Source organism: Silurus meridionalis, chromosome 12 (genome assembly GCF_014805685.1).
Source record: "Silurus meridionalis isolate SWU-2019-XX chromosome 12, ASM1480568v1, whole genome shotgun sequence".
Lineage (NCBI taxonomy): Eukaryota > Metazoa > Chordata > Actinopteri > Siluriformes > Siluridae > Silurus > Silurus meridionalis.
The window spans coordinates 22,141,403-22,160,231 of record NC_060895.1 but is presented as its reverse complement, the minus strand read 5'-3'; the positions used below and the strand labels follow the sequence as shown (position 1 = coordinate 22,160,231).

At 37.7% G+C, this 18,829-nt stretch overlaps 2 protein-coding genes across 4 annotated transcripts; one reads left to right on the top strand and one right to left on the bottom strand.

The window, feature by feature from the left end:
- Positions 1-2,379: 2,379 nt before the first annotated feature.
- LOC124394456 (tripartite motif-containing protein 16-like) lies at positions 2,380-11,169 on the top strand. Of its 3 annotated transcripts, XR_006927495.1 has the most exons (7): positions 2,380-2,660; positions 4,362-4,463; positions 7,875-8,108; positions 8,253-8,358; positions 9,580-9,639; positions 9,925-10,545; positions 10,863-11,167. XR_006927495.1 is itself a non-coding variant. In XM_046862675.1 (6 exons), exons 1-6 carry the CDS (start codon positions 2,598-2,600, stop codon positions 10,455-10,457), a joined length of 1,098 nt encoding a protein of 365 aa, XP_046718631.1. In that variant the 5' UTR covers positions 2,380-2,597; the 3' UTR covers positions 10,458-11,169. The 3 variants fall into 3 exon arrangements, 2 of the variants coding, with proteins under 2 accessions (XP_046718631.1, XP_046718632.1); XM_046862675.1 differs by having other exon boundaries at positions 9,925-11,169; XM_046862676.1 differs by lacking the exon at positions 2,380-2,660 and adding an exon at positions 3,499-3,817 and having other exon boundaries at positions 9,925-11,168.
- A 2,145-nt stretch (positions 11,170-13,314) lies between these two features.
- Positions 13,315-18,670, bottom strand: LOC124394110. The gene is made up of 7 exons (XM_046862184.1): positions 18,509-18,670; positions 17,636-17,779; positions 16,106-16,205; positions 15,518-15,755; positions 14,599-14,680; positions 13,857-13,961; positions 13,315-13,716 (listed from the first exon to the last, which is right to left on the bottom strand). Exons 2-7 carry the CDS (start codon positions 17,737-17,739, stop codon positions 13,671-13,673), a joined length of 675 nt encoding a protein of 224 aa, XP_046718140.1. The 5' UTR covers positions 17,740-17,779; positions 18,509-18,670; the 3' UTR covers positions 13,315-13,670.
- Between the last annotated feature and the right edge of the window lie 159 nt (positions 18,671-18,829).

The window sequence follows — 18,829 nt, the reverse complement described above, 5'->3', positions numbered from 1 at the left end:
TTCTTGCCTAAAGATTTGGTGGTTTGATACAAAATGTGCTGTGTTCTACTTTAATTCAGATTTATTCCCATAGGGCTTTTCACAATGGACTTTGTCTCAAAGAAGCTTTACAGAATGTATAAAATTATAGATTACTTATATTTAAATGTATGTTAATATATACCTGATGAGGAACCCAGTTGCAACTGTGGCAAGGAAAAACTCCCTCAGATGGATATATTAGATGCAGGAATATATTATTAAATACAAGAGATAAACGTTGGAAAAAATCTAAATTCTGGTCTCATTTTAATCTTTAGTTCTCAAACCCAAATGTTTCCAGTCTAATGCAAAGACACATGAATTGATAGCAAAAGTTTCAGAAAGCTGCATATGAGCTCAAAGATAAGAGAAGGAAGCTGATGATCCAGTTGCTGTTGTGTGCTAGCAGCTAGCAATTCCATGTTTAGCCACAATGCCATTTTTCTGGGTTGGTGGAAATGATATACAAGACATTAGTTTTTAAGTGGTTTATTTTGTCTCATCATTGATGATTACTCTGTATGTTTAAATATATATATAAATGAGGAGAAATAAAAGTCAGGACTAGCATGAAGAATGCTACTCGTCTTTGAGCCAAATTGAATCCAGAGAAGCTAATGAGTTTTAAAATTCTTTCAATTCAAATTCTATTTGTATAGCCCTTTTAAAAATAGACATTGTCCCAAAACAGCTTTTCAGAAATTAATAAAATACAGATATACATTTTAGTATCATAAATTAGTCCCTATAGCAGTGGTGGTCAAAGCACACAAAGCTGTACTTAAGTAGGTAAAATGTGACTCCAGTAAAAGTAAAAGTGTCCCTTTAAACTTTCACTTGAGTAAAAGTTCAAAAGTATTTTCCTATAAATGTACGTAAGAAAGAATCCAAGTACTATGATTAATTATGGCTATAATGTCCTTATTAAGATTTTATCAAACAATGTCAAAACAATGTTGTCAAACAATGATTGATGTCTAATAAATCAGTGGTCCCAACCCACCAGTCTGTGGGTCAATTGGTACCGGGCCACACAGAAAGAATACGTAACTTACATTATTTTCGTTTTATTTCTTATCTGATTCTAAACTATTTATTTTGGAAAATTACTGGATTCTCTCCGCCACATCTGTCTATGACTCACTCTTGATGCATGTCATGATGCCTCGGTCACATGTCTTACCTCCATCCTCTACCTTCTTAAAGGGGCTCCGGCCGCTAACACATAATACATTACCACTAAATTTAAACCCCCAAGCAAGCAAAATTAACAAAAAAACAACACAGTGGATTCACGTTTATTATTATATTTAGAAAATACCAGCTTTTTTGCCGCTCGTATCATTTTATTTTGTTGTATTTATCCGCCACAACTTAAAGGCCGGTCCGTAAAAAATATTGTCTGACAAAAATGGTTGGGGACCGCTGTAATAAATGATCATGAGCCCAAAACCTTAATTTCAACTACTTAAAAAATAATAATAAAGCCACAAGGCCACTTTAACCTCCTAAGACCTGAGCTTTGGTTTGGCTTGCATTTTAGATTTCTTCCAGTTATTTGGGGTTAGGAAGAACCAATAATTATAATAACCATATATTTTCTTTGAACATGAAGCTCTTCTTGGAAAAAAATGATGTCACTTATGTGGACACTCAGTCTGCATCTACAGAAAACAATAAAGACACCATTGTGCACAATGTCCACGTATGTGGACACCCAGGTTGTAGGAGGTTAAAAAGCTCCTATCTCCATCAGCTACTGTCACTGGTTGAGTAAGACATATTCTCAGAGCAGTCCACAAATTAAAATGCATTTGTGTTGTCTTTGATTTGTGTTTTTTGGATTGTTTGGATTCTTAAGCAAACTTGCTCTCGCACCTTCTTGAAAATACCAATTTATTTTGGTCTATCTAAAAAATTGTAACATGAATTTGTCGTGTTTTTGTTGATTGCCTCCAGTAATAATTATGCCTCCAGTACCTCCAAGCTAAATGTGTTGTGTTATTTATGTCTGTACTTTTGAGAGTCACTAACGGCTGGAACCAAATTCCTTGTGTGTGTCAACACACTTGGCCAATAAACCGGATTCTGATTCTGATTCTGATAACGTCCCATTAATAACGCTCTTACAAACCTTTAAATGCTGATGTAATAACAGCCCCAATATATGCTCCTAAAACAAAAACCCAAGCCAAAAAAATTTGATTTACACTACAAAGCCTTTACATTCATTTCTGTATGTTTATGGTGAGGTTTAGTCTTTGTTTCACTCGCAATGTTTTTGAAGCCACTCCCATGCTCTGTGTTGGACTATATAATACCCAGTAACTGTAAGAAAACAAAAGCCTTCTGAGATTTCTGAACTAGAATTAAACACAAAGCCTATCAATTACCGTCAGGTGTGTCTGGCCTCCGAAGGTAAAGATCATCATAAACATCACTATCAGTCTCAGGCTTTGAGGAAGCACAAGCAAATTGAAGCCTGTGCAGAGCTCCGAAAGAAGATCTGCTCTCAGCACAACAAACTCATTGAGATCCACTATATATTGAGGAAAAGCTTCATCTGATGTTTGTGTATGACGGATGAACTCCAAGGCCACAATATGGTTTCAAATAAAGCAGAAATAACTGAGAAACAGGTAAGAACCAGACCTCATTATTTTTTGTAATAATTTAATTAAGGATAATTTGATTTTTAATCACTTTTTTTTAATTTTATTTCTAAGGGTTGTTGGTAAAGAAACAGGTCAATCCAGTCAGTGCAGCGTTAGACAATGTACAGCAAACTTTTTTACAGAATTTTACAGTTGAAGTGAACACACCGGCATGTTGAAGCTCAGGTTTAACACTGCTAGCTTTTTCTGAACTGTACGAGTTGTTTTTTATACATTATTAAATGTCAAGCATGCTGTATAAAGAAAAATACATGTGCTTTTGAGGGCAAATGAATCCATATTCCAGTAAAAAAGATAATGTTGTGAAACTTTATAGAGCTCTTGGGGATACAAAAGGCGCTGAATCGTGGGAAGGGCCTTGAGCTTTGAAAGACGTTGTCTCGTGGGCGTGTTGCGCGTGATGTTACTTCATTGGCATGCATTTGCACATAAGGCTTAGTGTTCACCTTTTGATAACGTGATTGAGATGGAGATTAAGGTTTAAAAGAAAACAACCCTTTTTCTCAGCAACGCCTGGGTTGTGAAGAATTCTTTGACATGCAAATATCAATACTGGTAGAAGGAAATTCGCTTTTCAAACACTGTCATTGGCTGAGCAGTGAAGTGGAACGGTATTACTGTTTATTTAGTGATGCAATGAGTAAACAGTGCTGTGTGATTTCATCACATACCGAAACAGGACAGTCTTGATGAATGGGAAATGTCTCATTTAATTAGGTGATTTTCATGCAGAAAATGTTTCCTAAGAAATGTTTACATTCGCCCAAAACCCTGTCAATCACAGGAGGGTTTATTCCCGGGAATAGTCCACAGATTCCTTTCAGTCTTGGTGTACTGGATCTGCTATTGCTATCTGCTGTTGCTGCTGAGCGTGTATAAAGACACCTTTTTAATAAACATGCTCAAACATAGAGATGCCAAGAACCACTCCTACATAGTAGATCTGCTGTATACTGAATAAAGGTGGTGCTGGGGAGGTTGAGGGTGGAGAGAAAATACGTTAAGTATACGTTTGAGATAATGCCCAGCTAGTTTAGTTGAACAGGCTGTGGATTTGGGGTCCAGAGAACCAATCAGCAAAAAGAGAGTGTTTAATGGCTGAACCAGACATGTGTATGAATGTAAGTGGTACCATTGTGTATTTCAAACTAAAAAATACAGCAGAGTAAATGTGACTTTTTTGTAGAATATAACTAATAACAATTTGTCTAATAGTCCATGCATTTTAATATTTATTTTCTTTCTTGCTTTCTCGTGATCAAGACTTAATTTTCTCGTGATCTTGACATAAAGGTTTCCTCATGATCAGTGCTTAATTTTTCTGTATATTCAGCACAAGAGCATGTTTTAGAGACGATCTCATTGAAAATAACCGTAAACAGTTGTGTCAGGGGTGGCGTAGTTAAGGTTGATATCCATCATGCTGCCTCTGGAATGTGCTCTTATGTTAAATTCACAGAAAAATGAAGTACTGATCACAAAGTAAACAACTTTTGTTTTGTTGAAATCGTGAGAAAATTAGGGCGTGATAATGACAAAACAACTCGTAATGTTAAGGTCATGAGAAAACAAAAAAAAGAAAAATATAATATAATACATGGCCCCTTGGGATTTCCGCATGATACAGAAACATATTTAAAGTATTTTTTTTTTTTTTTTATTTAGTCTCAGAATGAGTTAAAGGAGGAGCAGATCAAATTTCAGCAGAGGATCCTGGAGAAGCAGAAGAATGTACAGAAGCTGAAACAGACTATGGACAATATTACGGTGAGAAGTGAACAAAGCAATTCACCTAAACACACATACACACACTCTTCTTATTATTTTGCTAGTCTATCATACATGATAAGGACATTCATTCTCGTTAACAGTGTGGTCATTGTTGGCTTTGAAGTTCAGTCCATGATCCATAAACTTTATTGCATTTTTGATATGAAGGTTGGGGCAGGCATTTCTTTATGTCTCCTTAGTTTTTATTTTGTTTGTTTGTTTTTTTGTGCTTCTTCTTGATTTTTCCTCTCCAGTTCTTTCTGCAATACCTTGGCAGATCTGCTGCCAGGTGGTCAGGATAAGCAGCATTCTCTACTAGCCATGACAGGTTTATTTGATGTTTCCTCACTAATCTTTGTATCTGGTATTTGAGGATTGAACAGTTTTGTTGTTGTGTACAGGTTTTTTTTACTGTTCTTCTGACTTTGCCAAAGGGCTGCAGAGGCGTGTTTTATCCAGTTGTTGATTTTGTGGTCAATGTTACAGCACATTTTGCTGCCCAAATATTTAAAAGGTAGGACTACTGTGAGTGGTCTATAGTGAAAACAGATATAGTCAGTAGGGGTAGTGCTGGTCTTAGTAGTGTTGACTGGCAGTCCAAGTCTTCTGTAGACCTTCACAATCACAGCAAAGATGGATTGCAGATTATGTGGGGTGTGAGTTAGAAGCATGCAGTCATCAGTCTTAGTGTTTGCTTGGAGCCTTTTCATCTAAAGTGATCCTATAAGGTAGCTTTGTATACAAGAAAAAACTTTATTTATCTTTTTTTACACACCTTTAAAATAGTCCCCTAGTACAGTAATACAGCGCTTTCAGCATTCCTGCCATTTTTTCTTTTCAAAGCATGTCAAGCACCTCATGCGATTCATGCTGGATCTCCTCAATGGTGTCAAAACGGTGACCTTCATGAGCTGGATCATGTTTCAATTCACGTGTGAGGAGATCTCAGTGATAGATTGTGCATGTGGTCAGAATAGTTGCACCAGTTGCACACAGATGTACACAGGACGATGTCTTTTTTGACTTATGAAGGTCGGTGCTCCCTGCGACTGTGCGTGTTACTAAACGTTTTGATACCACCATGTATTTCTTTTCAGCTTGCCATAAAAAAGTCTTTGTGACACATAGGAAAAGGACTTTGAAGAGCACAGGTGCCAAGGAACTCTTAACCAGGGCCTTAAAGTTACTGTCTTCTTATGGTCATTTCATAATGGAACTGTGACAGGACATTCACACATTTTTCTTGGCTGCCAGTTTTATGTCCCAGGGTAGATTTTTATTACAATATCAAAGGCTCTGGAAAGATTCACTGGCTTACAGTGAAAACTATGTCCATGGTAGACCAGTAATTCCTTTGGCAACAGATGCCTGCCTGCATGACTTGCTAGGTCCTTACCTGCTGCAACTAACAGTGATATGTCATGACTGTTGCCACAAACTGATTTGTTACCACTGTTGTTGTAAAGGGTGGGAAAAATTTTTTGGCATCCATTCATTGTTCAGTGATTCTCTGGCTTCCAGATCTGCAGGGTGTCTTGGTGGTGCATCTTGGTACACATGTTGACACCTTGTTTGAGAAGCTCTGCTGGCATGCAATAAATTAATTTCCTGGCAATAATAAGGAAGATGATGACTTATTACACCTTTGCCATGAAATGTTAATGTTTAGTCAAGGACTTAATCCAGTAGGCAGCTCCTCCAGGACAGAGTGATCATTTGGTGAATGCTGGAAAGGGAAGGCTTCAAAATGTTCACACCCATTTTTCAGAGATTGGTTTTTGATCTTTTAAGACTGTATTTCCATCTGCCATGTTAAGGGGTTGTAATGAAACAGGACCTAGGGTCCTTACTAACTTTCTTTCGACTTCTCCTATTAGGGGTCACCACAGCGGACCATCCGAATGTTTTGATTTGACACGTTTTTACGCTTGATGCCCTACCTAACACAACCCTCCCCATTTACCCGGGCTTGGGACCGACACTTAGGCTTGTGCAACCCTAATGGCTGGGGTTGGTTCCCTGACCGGGGATCGAACCCGGGCTGCAGCGGTGGGAGTGCCGCATCTAACCACTACACCACCAGGGAACCTACCTCGGGTCCTTACTGTCAGCTTTTATTTGATTTAATGAGGTTCATCCACCATGTGTTTTGTAAAATGCATGCTGTTTTGATTCATTTCATTTCATTTAATTTCATTCATTACAAATTTAATTTCATGCTGCTGTACATTTCTTTTCACTTAATATATGACATGTATATTTATATAAATGTTCTTTTTTTTTTATTTACTAAACTGCAGCCCAACAATTTTCCAATGGGATCAATAAAATATTCTGATTCTGTTTGCCTCTGCTGCTGAAGAATTTCAGATGCTGAGAATAGCCCTGTGTGCTCTGTGCATGGTTTCCAGCAGTGGCGTGATGTTATTAACGTTCTCGTCAAACCAGTCCTGATGTTTTCTGGCTTTATAACCTTAAGAATTGACTGCAGCTTTGTACAACCTTGCTCCATGGTGTTGTCAGAGCACAAAATGTATTCAAATTTAACAAATGGTGACTTCTGTTGGCCTACAAAATCACAAAATGTGTTCCTTATTGGGACTGATTTTAGCTTACCACAGTTTGGCTGCTTTCTAGTGGATTTACTAAGATGCTACAGGGGATGCACATTGATCCAGAGCTTGGTACTATTCAGACTAAATTATGGTCTGTTAAAAGAAGTTGCTATTTAACCCCAACTGCTAGCAACCATATACTTTTCACTGTTTATGTACAGGGTTCTAACTAAAAGTTTTAAAAGCCATCCTCTGCTACCACTGCCAGACCCCCCCCATCACTGGCTGTCTTTAATCAGATAATGTATTGTACACAGTGTTTGGGGAAAGGAATGCTGTCCTTGTGAGTAAGAGTCCAGATGAAATGTTAGATCAAAGGAGAATAATATTGTATTGTTACTTGGATTTTGTTTGGAAGTTGCTCAAGAATCCCAGGTAGACCATTTCTCATAGCTCCAGGAGCTCCAGTCTATTGAAAGCCCGTCTGCTGTAGCTCCTAGAGCTGAGGTCCCCATCAAAGTTACCCTGGAGCTTACTGTGTGTTTAGCACAGGAAGACCTAGCAGGAGTTTTAATAAAAGTACTGGCAAAGATGCTTTTGGTAACACAAAAGGCTGTTTTTAAGGACAACAAAATAGCTAGCCAGTGGTATTGGGCTACAAGCAAGAGGATATTACGTAGGCAAGAAAGTCATGCATGCAGATTCCTTTTAACAATCATTTTAGCACATCAGTCTGTGGGAAAGATCTCACTCTTAGTCACTCACACATATACGCACACACAATAATAATATTACTTTCACTGTAATAAAAAGATATAATCTTTAAATAGATCTTGCATGTGTCCCCTTACAGAGGCATTTCCAGGCAGCAGTAGATGACAGTGAGATGATATTTGATGAGCTGATCAGCTCCATAATGAAAAAGCGCTCAGAAATGACAGAGGTGATCAAAGCTCAGGAGAAAGCAGAAATGAGTCGAGCTGAACAACTCCTCAAACAACTGGAGCAGGAACTTGCTGATCTCAATAGGAAAAAAGCTGAGTTGGAGCAGCTTTCACAGAAAAACGTTCACATCCACTTCCTCCAGGTAACACTCATTGTCTGATCATTGTCTGCTGTTTCTCACAAAGCTCATTGCAGCTTCTCCTGTTTTTGGTCTCATTTGGTTTGAGATTCATTTGTTCTTCGTGTACACATTTCTGCTTCTTTATTATGTGTCTCCTTTATGTAGGGTGTTTCTCCTGAATCTGACGACTCGACCAACATCGCTGCCCAGCTCTCATTTGACGTAGTGAGGAAACCTCTTTTGGATCTGAAAAAGCAAGCAGATCAAATCTGTAAGTGGGAATTTTTTTTTCTCAAAAAAATCCAATTCCAATGTAAACAAACACATTTGTTCTGCATCACTTTTAAGAGAGACATCAAATTTATATAACAGAAAGAGGAAGCAAGCAGGAACCTTTAGGAAATCAAATACAAAATCTAATATTTCAGGAAGCTGTAGCCCAGTGGAAAAGATGTTGGACTTCTGATAGTAAAGGTCTTGTGCCAAATGCCAAGTGTAAATGTAAAATATGAACATAAATCACAAAAATCATATCAATTAAAATCATGACAGAAAATCATAGCTAATATCCAGCTATGCCATTTTAATTTAAAGGTGAGCCCACCTCGATGATGATGTTCACTCTCGACAAAACCTGCAAAAAATTGGTTTATATTTACCGTATTTTTCGGACTACTTTTTTCCCATGTTTTGAACCCCGCGGCTTAAACAACAAAGCAGCTAATTCATGAATTTTTCCTGGGTTTTTCCCGGTTTCACAAACTTTAAGCCAAAAAACTGAACCCCATAACATTAGAGCAATAAAATTTCCGAACGGAAACGAAAAAAACACACCTCACCTGTGTTCTGAGCTGCACGGCATCGGGAGAAAAAACTTTTTTTTTTTAACGCACAACGATGCCAAAAGATAAACTCCCGAGAGAAATAGTTGTGAAAGGAAGGAGGAAGACAGTAAACAATGACTTTCTTGGTCGGCTACTGTTTAGATACAAGCCGTTGTAGCGCGTTGAGTCTGGGTGAAGGGAGAGCTCGCTAACTCCAGTTACAACAGAAATCATATAAGCACAGACAGGTTTCCAAAACTCGTGCTTTTTATTTTTCTTTGCAACAGCGTTATGGGTTAGTCAAAGAAACTTAGAAATCAGCATCAGAAAATAATAAGGACATAATCCTCAGTCTTACACACACGCAGTAATACCGGAAAAATGCTGTGCCAGGCTATTCCCAAAATACCGCTATGCCCCTAAAGGAAGCGCAACATATTTTACCCGTTACACCGTTTGTGACGTGTCTTTCATTAAAACCTGTGTAAAGTACATTAGTGTAGATGGCTTATAGACAGGTGCGGCTTATTTATGATAAAAATAAAAATATTTGTAAAATTCAGTGGGTGTGGCTTATATATGGGTGCTCTTTATAGTCTGGAAAATACAGTATGCATTTAGCTGATTTGTCATCATTATCTGATTTTATTTAATCTGTGTCTCTACAGCTGCAGCAGTTTCAATGATTTTACCTTTGGAACTGCAGAGCAGAGAGGAATTCATGCAGTGTAGGTGTAAACGCACACACACACACACACACACACACACACACACACACTTTTATTGCAAATCCTGTACTAAACGGGGGGTGATAACGTAGTGGTTAGTTGAACTTCGGATCCAAAACTTGTGAGTTTACATCCCAGTCACACCAAGTTGCCTCTCCGGGGCCCGTGAGCAAGGCCCTCAACCCCTAAACAGTATGAATGAGAAAAAAACAATAATTAAGTCGCTCTGGATAAGGGGGTGTGCCAAACGCCATGAATCTAACCTGTTTACATTTTATTTTTTAGATTTTGGTTATTTGACTCCTGATCCCAACACAGCACACTGCCAACTCCTTCTGTCTGAGAAGAACCGAGCGGTGACTTGCAGTGAGACCAAACAGCAATATTCTGATCATCCAGAGAGATTTAAGTTCTGGGAGCAGGTGTTGTGCAAAGAGAGTGTGTGTGGACGGTGTTACTGGGAGGTGGAGTGGAGCAGTAAGGACTCTGTGTGCATATCAGTCTCGTATAAAGAGATCAGCAGAAAAGGACAGGGTTATGAGTGCGGGTTTGGACGTAACAATCAGTCCTGGAGTCTGCAATGTTCTCCTTCCTCTCTTTCTTTCTGGCACAATGATTTAAAGACTGTAATCCAGGGTCCGATCTCCTCCAGAATAGGAGTGTATGTGGATCACAGGGCAGGAACTCTGTGCTTCTACAGCGTCTCTGACACGATGACGCTCCTCCACCGAGTCCACACTACATTCACTCAGCCTCTATATGCTGGGTTTTACATATGGAGGTTTGACTCGACTGTCAGGATATGTCACCGGGAATGAAATTTTATTGAAAGTTTCAAGTTGAATTATAACCGAGGTGTCAGATTTATTTCTGAAATAGAAAGGCATGGAATTTTGTGTGCACAAACTGTAAATAATATTATTTTTCAAATGAATTTATTCTATGTTCTATGTAAATTCTATATTTTCAAAACGACTTGTTCAACCTCTACATCATATAGTCACTTGTGCACATCATAAAATGCTTTTCGAATGCTTTCCTACATAAATTTCATTGTTTACAATTTTCTGCTGTTTCCTACTGTCGTGGAAATTTAAGTCTCTACTTCTAAAATTATTTAAACAGTTACACACACACACACACACACACACACACACACACACACACACACACACACACACAGACACGAAGCGTCTGTTCGTCTGAAAATGTACATAGCTTGTCTCTCTCTCACACGCACAGACACGCTTCCACTCGCATCACACCCTGCACCTGGACCAAGTTTATGAACCTCTTATCACGCTTACAACTGTAGATCTTTGTTCTGCGTTCTCAGTGAAAACGTTGTCTTCAGTCGTTCTGCACGTTCGCATTTACAAGAAAAGAAACCGTTCTCATTTCGCTATAAACAGAAACTCAACTCATAGGTACAAAGACACAATCCTCTAACAAGGCTGTTATAAATGATGCACACCGATGAATAAATATTTTTATCACACTACATAATTAATTGTTTGTCATGTTGATCAAAATGTATTAAACTTGTTCTCACCTGAATAGTCTTAATCCCCAACATCCGCATCAGTTCGTTGTATAAGTCACTGAAGGAAAAAATGGTTAAACCAGTTGTCATAATGTGTGAAGCTAAAATTTCTATTTAACCTTTTTTTGTAAATGTTTCTTGAATTGATATATTGTGCAGATGAATCTTGAATGTCACTAATGAAGGCAAGTGTACGGCATCAGATTAACCAAAAATCTGCTGGGGAGGTGGGAGTTCAGTGGTCAAGGCATTGGACTTTGGATTGTAAGGTTACAAGTTCAAATCCCACCACCACCACCAAGCTGCTACTGCTGGGCTCTTAAGCAACCCTTAACCCTCCCCTGATCAGTTTTAAGTCACTCTGAATAAGGGCGTCTTCCAAATGCCGTAAATGTAAATGTAGTTCTCTAAAACAGGACAAAGGTGGATTTTGTGACCTTTCAATTAGCAAATGTATACAGACAGAGCAAAACACAGAATTTAAATGTCTAAAAATGAATTAACAATCAGGAATTGTACAAACATTTGTAAGTACAGTAAAGGTGTATATCCTGTCTGGTCACAAAAGTGAGTACACCCCTCACACCCCTTACTTTTTAGGGACAATACTACAGAAATGAAACTTGCATATATTTTAGAGTATCAATGTGCAGCTTGTATACAGTACAGATTTATTGTCCTGAAAATTAATCAACACACATCCATCATTGTCTAAATAACTGGCAACAAAAATGAGTACACCCTAAGTAAACATGTCAAAACTTTGTCCAAAGTTTCAATATTTTGTGGGAGCAACATTGTTATGTAGCACTGCCTTAATCCTCCTGGGCTTGAAATTCACCAGAGCTGCACAGGTTGTTGCTGGGATACTCTTCCAGCAACAACATTATGACATCATGGAGATGCTAGATGTTAGATACTTGGGACTTCTCCACCTTCCACTTGAGGATGCCCCACAAGTGCTCTATAAGGTTCAGGTCAAGTGTTTGGAGGCTTTCTTGTGAACCAGCTTTATTAGAGGCTTCCTTCTGGGAAGATGGCCATGCAAACTGACTTGTTGTTTATTTACATATAAAACATGGCTTGTGGTTGGTGCCAGTGTGGTGTGTTCGGTGCTGTTGGTGTGGTTGGTGCCAGTGTGGTGTGTTGGGTGCTGTTGGTGTGGTTGGTGCCAGTGTGGTGTGTTTGGTGCTGTTGGTGTGGTTAGTGCCAGTGTGGTGTTGTTGGTGCTGTTGGTGTGGTTGGTGCCAGTGTGGTGTTTTGGTGCTGTTGGTGGTTGGTGCCAGTGTGGTGTTTTGGTGCTGTTGGTGTGGTTGGTGCCAGTGTGGTGTGTTTAGTGCTGTTGGTGTGGTTGGTGGCAGTGTGGTGCATTTGGTGCTGTTAGTGTGGTTGTAGTTGGTGCCAGTATGGTGTGTTTGGAGCTGTTGCTGTGGTCGGTGCCAGTGTGGTGTGTTTTAGTGTGGCTGGTGGCAGTGGTTTTATGTGATAAGTTAAATGTTAGTAAAAGTCCAAGGTCACCACCTCATTAGAGATGAATGTTTAAGGATATAAACCCATATTTATGCAAATCGAACTGAACTGAAAAAGGATTTAGGTAAATTAAAAACGAAAAATGTAATTAATTACACAAAAAATTACAATTTTTGCTAATAGAAGAATATCAGTAGAAGAATGCTAAGAGATGGAGCCACCAGGAAGGAGGAAAAGAGGAAGGCAAAGGAGGAGGTTTATGGATGTGGTGAGGGTAGACATGCAGGTAGTTGGTGTGAAAGAGGCAGATGTAGAGAACAGGGTGGTATGGAGACGGATGATCCGCTGTGGCGCCCCCTAACGGGAGCAGCCGAAAGAAGAAGAAGAAAATACTTCATTCGTTTCATTTGTCATGGCAATTTCTTTAGACATGTATAAACACAAAGTTTATACAAAGTATAAGGGCTATTCACAAAAATAAATCTAAGAAGTCTAAGATATTACTCTATTAACATTTTGCACATATAAAAAAAAAATCCCAAACAAAGTTGGTAAAAAATTTCACCATCTAATCCAAATTATTACACAATATATTTATGATAATAACCTCAAAATTACACACTGAAATACAGCCAAATATTTGGGAAGGCAGGAGACAATGGGAGAGTCTCATTTGCATATTTATTCATATTCATATTTACAGCTCTTTGGTATTGTTTAAATGGTAAAAATACAACAATGTTCTCAGGCTGTGTTTCTGAGGATTGGGTAAATGGTTCAAAATAACGTTCAGCCCTAAAGAGAAACAAAGTGCATGTGTGTGTAGTTTGGTGTATTAAAGTAATTCAGCACTGAATTGCACTTGTACAAAGAGGTAAAGTGCTAAATTCAGATCTGAGAGTGTTGAATGTGAGATTGCTGTGTGTGTAGTATGGAGGTGTTGATCATCCTCTCCAGGACAGGAAGTAGATTTGCCCCAGTGCGTCTCCACATACGATCTGATTCGGGTCATTCGGGTTCAACTGCAGCACCTCGACCGGAGCCTTACACACAAACAGACCCAGCTGAGAGAGAGAGAGAGAGAGAGAGAGAGAGAGAGAGAGAGAGAGAGAGAGAGAGAGAGAGAGAGAGAGAGAGAGATAAACCACCCACACTTCTGCAACACATTACAATACAACACATTATTACACTAAAACACAAATACCTGTTTCTTAGTGTTTCTGTCCCACAGTTTGACGGTTTTGTCGTATGAGGCTGAGATGATGATCCTCTCTGTGAGACGCAGCACACTGATCCTGTCACTGTGTACCTGCACAATTTACATCACATTAACACATTTTTGAGTCAGTAACTAATCTGTCTGTCTGTCTGTCTGTGTGTCTGTGTGTGTGTGTATATATATATATATATATATATATATATATATATATATATATATATATATATATATATATATATATGAATCAAATATGATTTCGATTTGATTCAATACAATGCGATTCATATTCACATAGCAGCAGTGACATTAAATATTGGTCACAAATTATTGCTATAAGTAATTATTAATCACTTTCCAAATAATAAAATACAGCACATCTATTTAAAATTATATATAATTAAATAGTTTTTTACTGATGCAAATATTTGTAAAACGATGCATCGCGATTGAAAAAACTTGTATACCTTTTATACCGACGCAAATCTGTGAATCTTTTCATCCTGAATCTATACGCACGAAATAATGTGAAATTTTGGACTTTGTAAATTAATAAAACACACCCTGTAGTGTTATAACATCACAATAAGACACACAGAAGACAGCTAATCAAATCAAGGCACTTCTTAAAGACACAGTAAAAAAAAAAAAAAGTTTGCCAAATGATAAAATGGTGTTTACAAACATGAACAAAAGCCATGAAAAAAAATGAAACGAGAATCAGACTCACGGGTGTCTTCGGAGTCCATTTGCGCAGAGTCGGCGTCTGATTAAACCACATGTGACCTTTGAATCTCCACATACAACCAGTGCTGTGGATAAAACAATAAACCTCAGAGAGAGAGAAAGATTAGGTGTGTGTGTGTGTGTGTGTGTGTGTGTGTGTGTGTGTGTGTGTGTGTCAATTCCTGTAGTAATAACTGTATTTAATGTACTTCTGCATTGTGTCTGGGTTTCTAGCATGTGTCTGCATCTTCCTCAGGATCATAAGTGCATTTTTATTTAGTGTTTAAGTGTGAAATGAATTGAAATGAAAAGAATAGAAAAGTAAATAGAAAGAAATTCGAAAGGAATGTGGTGAATTACTACTAACGGAAAAGAATGGGGAAACATGACACACTTTTGGGAAACCTATTGAAAGTTGTATATAATCAAATTATAAAAAATAAAAAATAAACCTTAAGGGGCCCCATTTTTTGGAAACTTAGAACACTTATTTATGCAATAAACATTCTGAAGACTAATTTTTAAGTGCTCAGTTCTATCCAAATCATTGCTAATTAGCTTTTAGCCTAAAATATTCAGCACCTCATCATATGAGTCAGGATTCTACACAAAATTTTTACATACACAATATGACAAGAGTTTTTTTTATTTCATTTTATTATTATTATTAATTTTATTTATTGATCTATATTTTTTCCCTCTTTCCCCTAAACATATGTGTATATATTTGTATTTTTTGCACCTGTTCTGTGTATTGTAATGTAAATGTACTTGTTATTGGCACGTTGTTTGTACATGGCTAATTGTTCATTTGTTTTTGCATTTGTTATTTTGTTTTCGGTTTTGTTTGCGCGTTTTGCACTTCTCATCACAGTAACAAACACTTGCAGTTGCTCTTCACTGTGAGAAAATGAAAAACACACCTTTGTGCATCGCAGCAGCCGTGATGGCGTAGGTCCTGCTCTCATATTCCTCGTCCGAGTCTTCATCTTCATCAGAAAGATAGTCTTTCTCCTTCTCCTTCTTCCCTCGCTTTGTCGGATCAAAAGCTAAATTTAGGTTAACATCATCATTCAATGACAGTCGTCTTTCTGGTCTTTCTTTTCCCTTTCGTCTTCTTTTTCCTTCTCTTTTACCTTCTCCTCCATCGAAACGAATGCGCTACAAGTAAAGAGATAAATCACTGAATCCTGATTGAGACACAGTTACAATTTTAAACTTTTGTAAATGGTGATGAAGAACTCAATTTAATTCCACAGGTTTTCCTTTATCATTAGAGTGCATGTTACTATAGGCATAGTGAAGGAATAAATGCAGATGCAGCTGCATGCTCTTACAGTGAAACAATCAACAACACGGTGGTGTAACTATGCCTCGTTTTCCACAGCAGGGTTTTTTTTCCTTATTTAAAATGGCATGTTGCACTTTTATCTGTTTATAGGTACATCAGTGGTTGGTCGTGTGTGTGTGTGTGTGTGTGTGTGTGTGTGTGTGTGTGTGTGTTCACTAACCAGGTAAGTCAGTTTAATAAAGTCCATATGGATTCCCAACAGCCACATGCCGTGTTCTCCGTTTCCAAAAACTCCCAAAATTGTCCCGTCGTATAGATAACTGAGACGACAAAAAGTCAAAGCGAGGTAATTATCATTCTTAAAACTAAGTGCAATATGGCGGCTTACGAGGTGTTTTTAGTCCGTTATTGACCCGAAACTTTATTAAAAGGACATAATAATTATACAGAGAGGCTAAAGGTCACCATAATCACTGGAAAGATATGAATCACTCGTCCTCTTTACATCTACAGATGAGTGGACCTTGATGTAAAGTCGGGAGTTGAATTTGATTCAGGCCTCATGTAAAGGATTGCATTCTAAATTTTGATGACGTCTGCATTACTGAGTACTATATATATATATATATATATATATATATATATATATATATATATATATATATATATATATATACACACACACACACACACACATACATACATACATACATATATACAGTAAATATATATCCAAACATTGCTTTTTAAAAAAATTACAAAGAAACATTCTGTCGAGTTTAATCTACAGTAGAAGACACGAGTTTAACAGTCACCAGAGAATTTGTGCCAAAATGCTCAGAAAACCTTCTCAGCCTTGCTTTATAAAACCACACAAAGTACTGATGCATGTTTTAAAAAGCAAGCATCATCATCATCATCATCATCACATTGAATGTTTAAAATAATAATTTATTCCTGTTCCCTGCTTGTTTTTTTTTTTTTTATTTTTATTTATTTTTGTTTTTAGATTGTGTAGAATTCACGTTGATGTCATTATTTCCGAAGGTTTTGAAGCCTTCCTTGGCTTGTGCCCGGGTTCTGTACAAATACAGTGTCATATACTGAAACGTGTGATTGATGCAGATGCAGGCTTTTGGGCCAATTTGAAATAAAATTAAATTCAATTAAAAAGAGTTTAATTTTAAGTAAATCCAGCCAATAAAGCAAAGGTCAGAATCAAGTCCAAACCAATCAAAGGTCAGGTGTTTAATAACAGACTAGATTGGAACTGGCACAAAATGAAAAGTGGTCAATAGGCTTGCTATAGACACAGATTAAACATTTACACTATTTGGTACACATCCTAATCCAGACCAATTTATAACTTTCTCATTTACACCACTGAGCAGTTGAGGGCTGTGTTCAAAAGCTCAGCGATGCTGCTTGGTGGTACTGGAATTTAAACTCAAACTTTCAGTCCAACAACTTAACCACTGAGCTCCTTATCTACCCATCTCCTACCTACCCCACTAAACATTCCACAGCCTGAAGCAGAAGGTCCTGCTGGGATTAGAACTCATGACCTTCTGAGCAAAAGTCCAATGTCCTAATCACTGAGCTACCAGTTCCAGACTAAGGAAATCATTTCAAATCTGTCCATCAAGATTGGTGCCAAAACGAATGCTTTGGTTTTGATGGTGCAAGATGTGTGTGTGTGTGTGTGTGTGTGTGTGTGTGTGTGTGTGTGTGTGTGTGTGTTCTTGCTTACTTGTTTTCAATTCTTTCGTGTTTGCCTTCTACGGTAAGGAAAATGTCGACAATGGAGGAGTCCGAACACACTCCCACCAGCGTGGTGCAGTAGTGCAGGAACATCACGCTGCTCTTCAGAGTGTACGAGGAAACTTTAGAAAGACTAAAAAAAAAAAAAGACAATATACACACGCAATCATAAAAAAACGTTGTTTTAAACATTTTTACTTATTTGGAACCTATTATTATTTGCACTGCCTCACTTATACATACCCTGGTTATGTCTATATGCATTACCTTTATATATTCCAAGTTTTGATCTTTTTATCATGTAAATCAAATTAATTGTACATGCAACCCAGCAATAAAGCTGATTCTAATTCATCAATGAATTAAAAGCACAATTTTTTTTTTGGTGTTTATAGCTTCATCGTTATACTTTATTACATTTACCTTTACATTTTTTTAATGAGGTTATTTTTGTTAATTCTTCTGAACATATCATAATTTTATACATGTTATAAGAAATGCATATGAGTTCTAATTGCTTTTCACTCTTTCATACTACATGCATATAGTTTGAGCTCTTTACTCTACAGTTTTTATCCTTGTGCTCATATTATTTAAATTTTTTATTACTTTTTATAAATATAATTTGTCAGCTACCACATGCATGAAAATACATTATTAACAACCATGTATATTATGATTGTTTCTGAGCAAGCTCCGACTCCGAGAGTCTCATCTCACTTGTTCTTGTTCAGTTTTCTCAGATACGTATCCGGAAATATCAGGATGTTTATGAAATCTGTATTGGAGAATACTGAGCTAACATTATTATTATTAGTGTGTGTGTTTGTGTGTGTGTGTGTGTGTGAGAGTGTGTGAATACCATGTAATACACTGCTGTGAGTCTCTCTCCAGCTTCCACACACTCACTGTAGAGTCACTGCAGCCTACTGCTAACTGCTCCTCTGGCAAACTGCTTACTGCAGTGATACAGCGATCACTCAGCTACACACACAGACACACAGACACACAGACACACAGACACAGACACACAGACACAGACACACAGACACAGACACACAGACACAGACACACAGACACAGACACACAGACACAGACACACACACACACACACACACACACACACACACACACACACACACACTCATTGTGTTACACATATACACATACCATAAAAAGATAA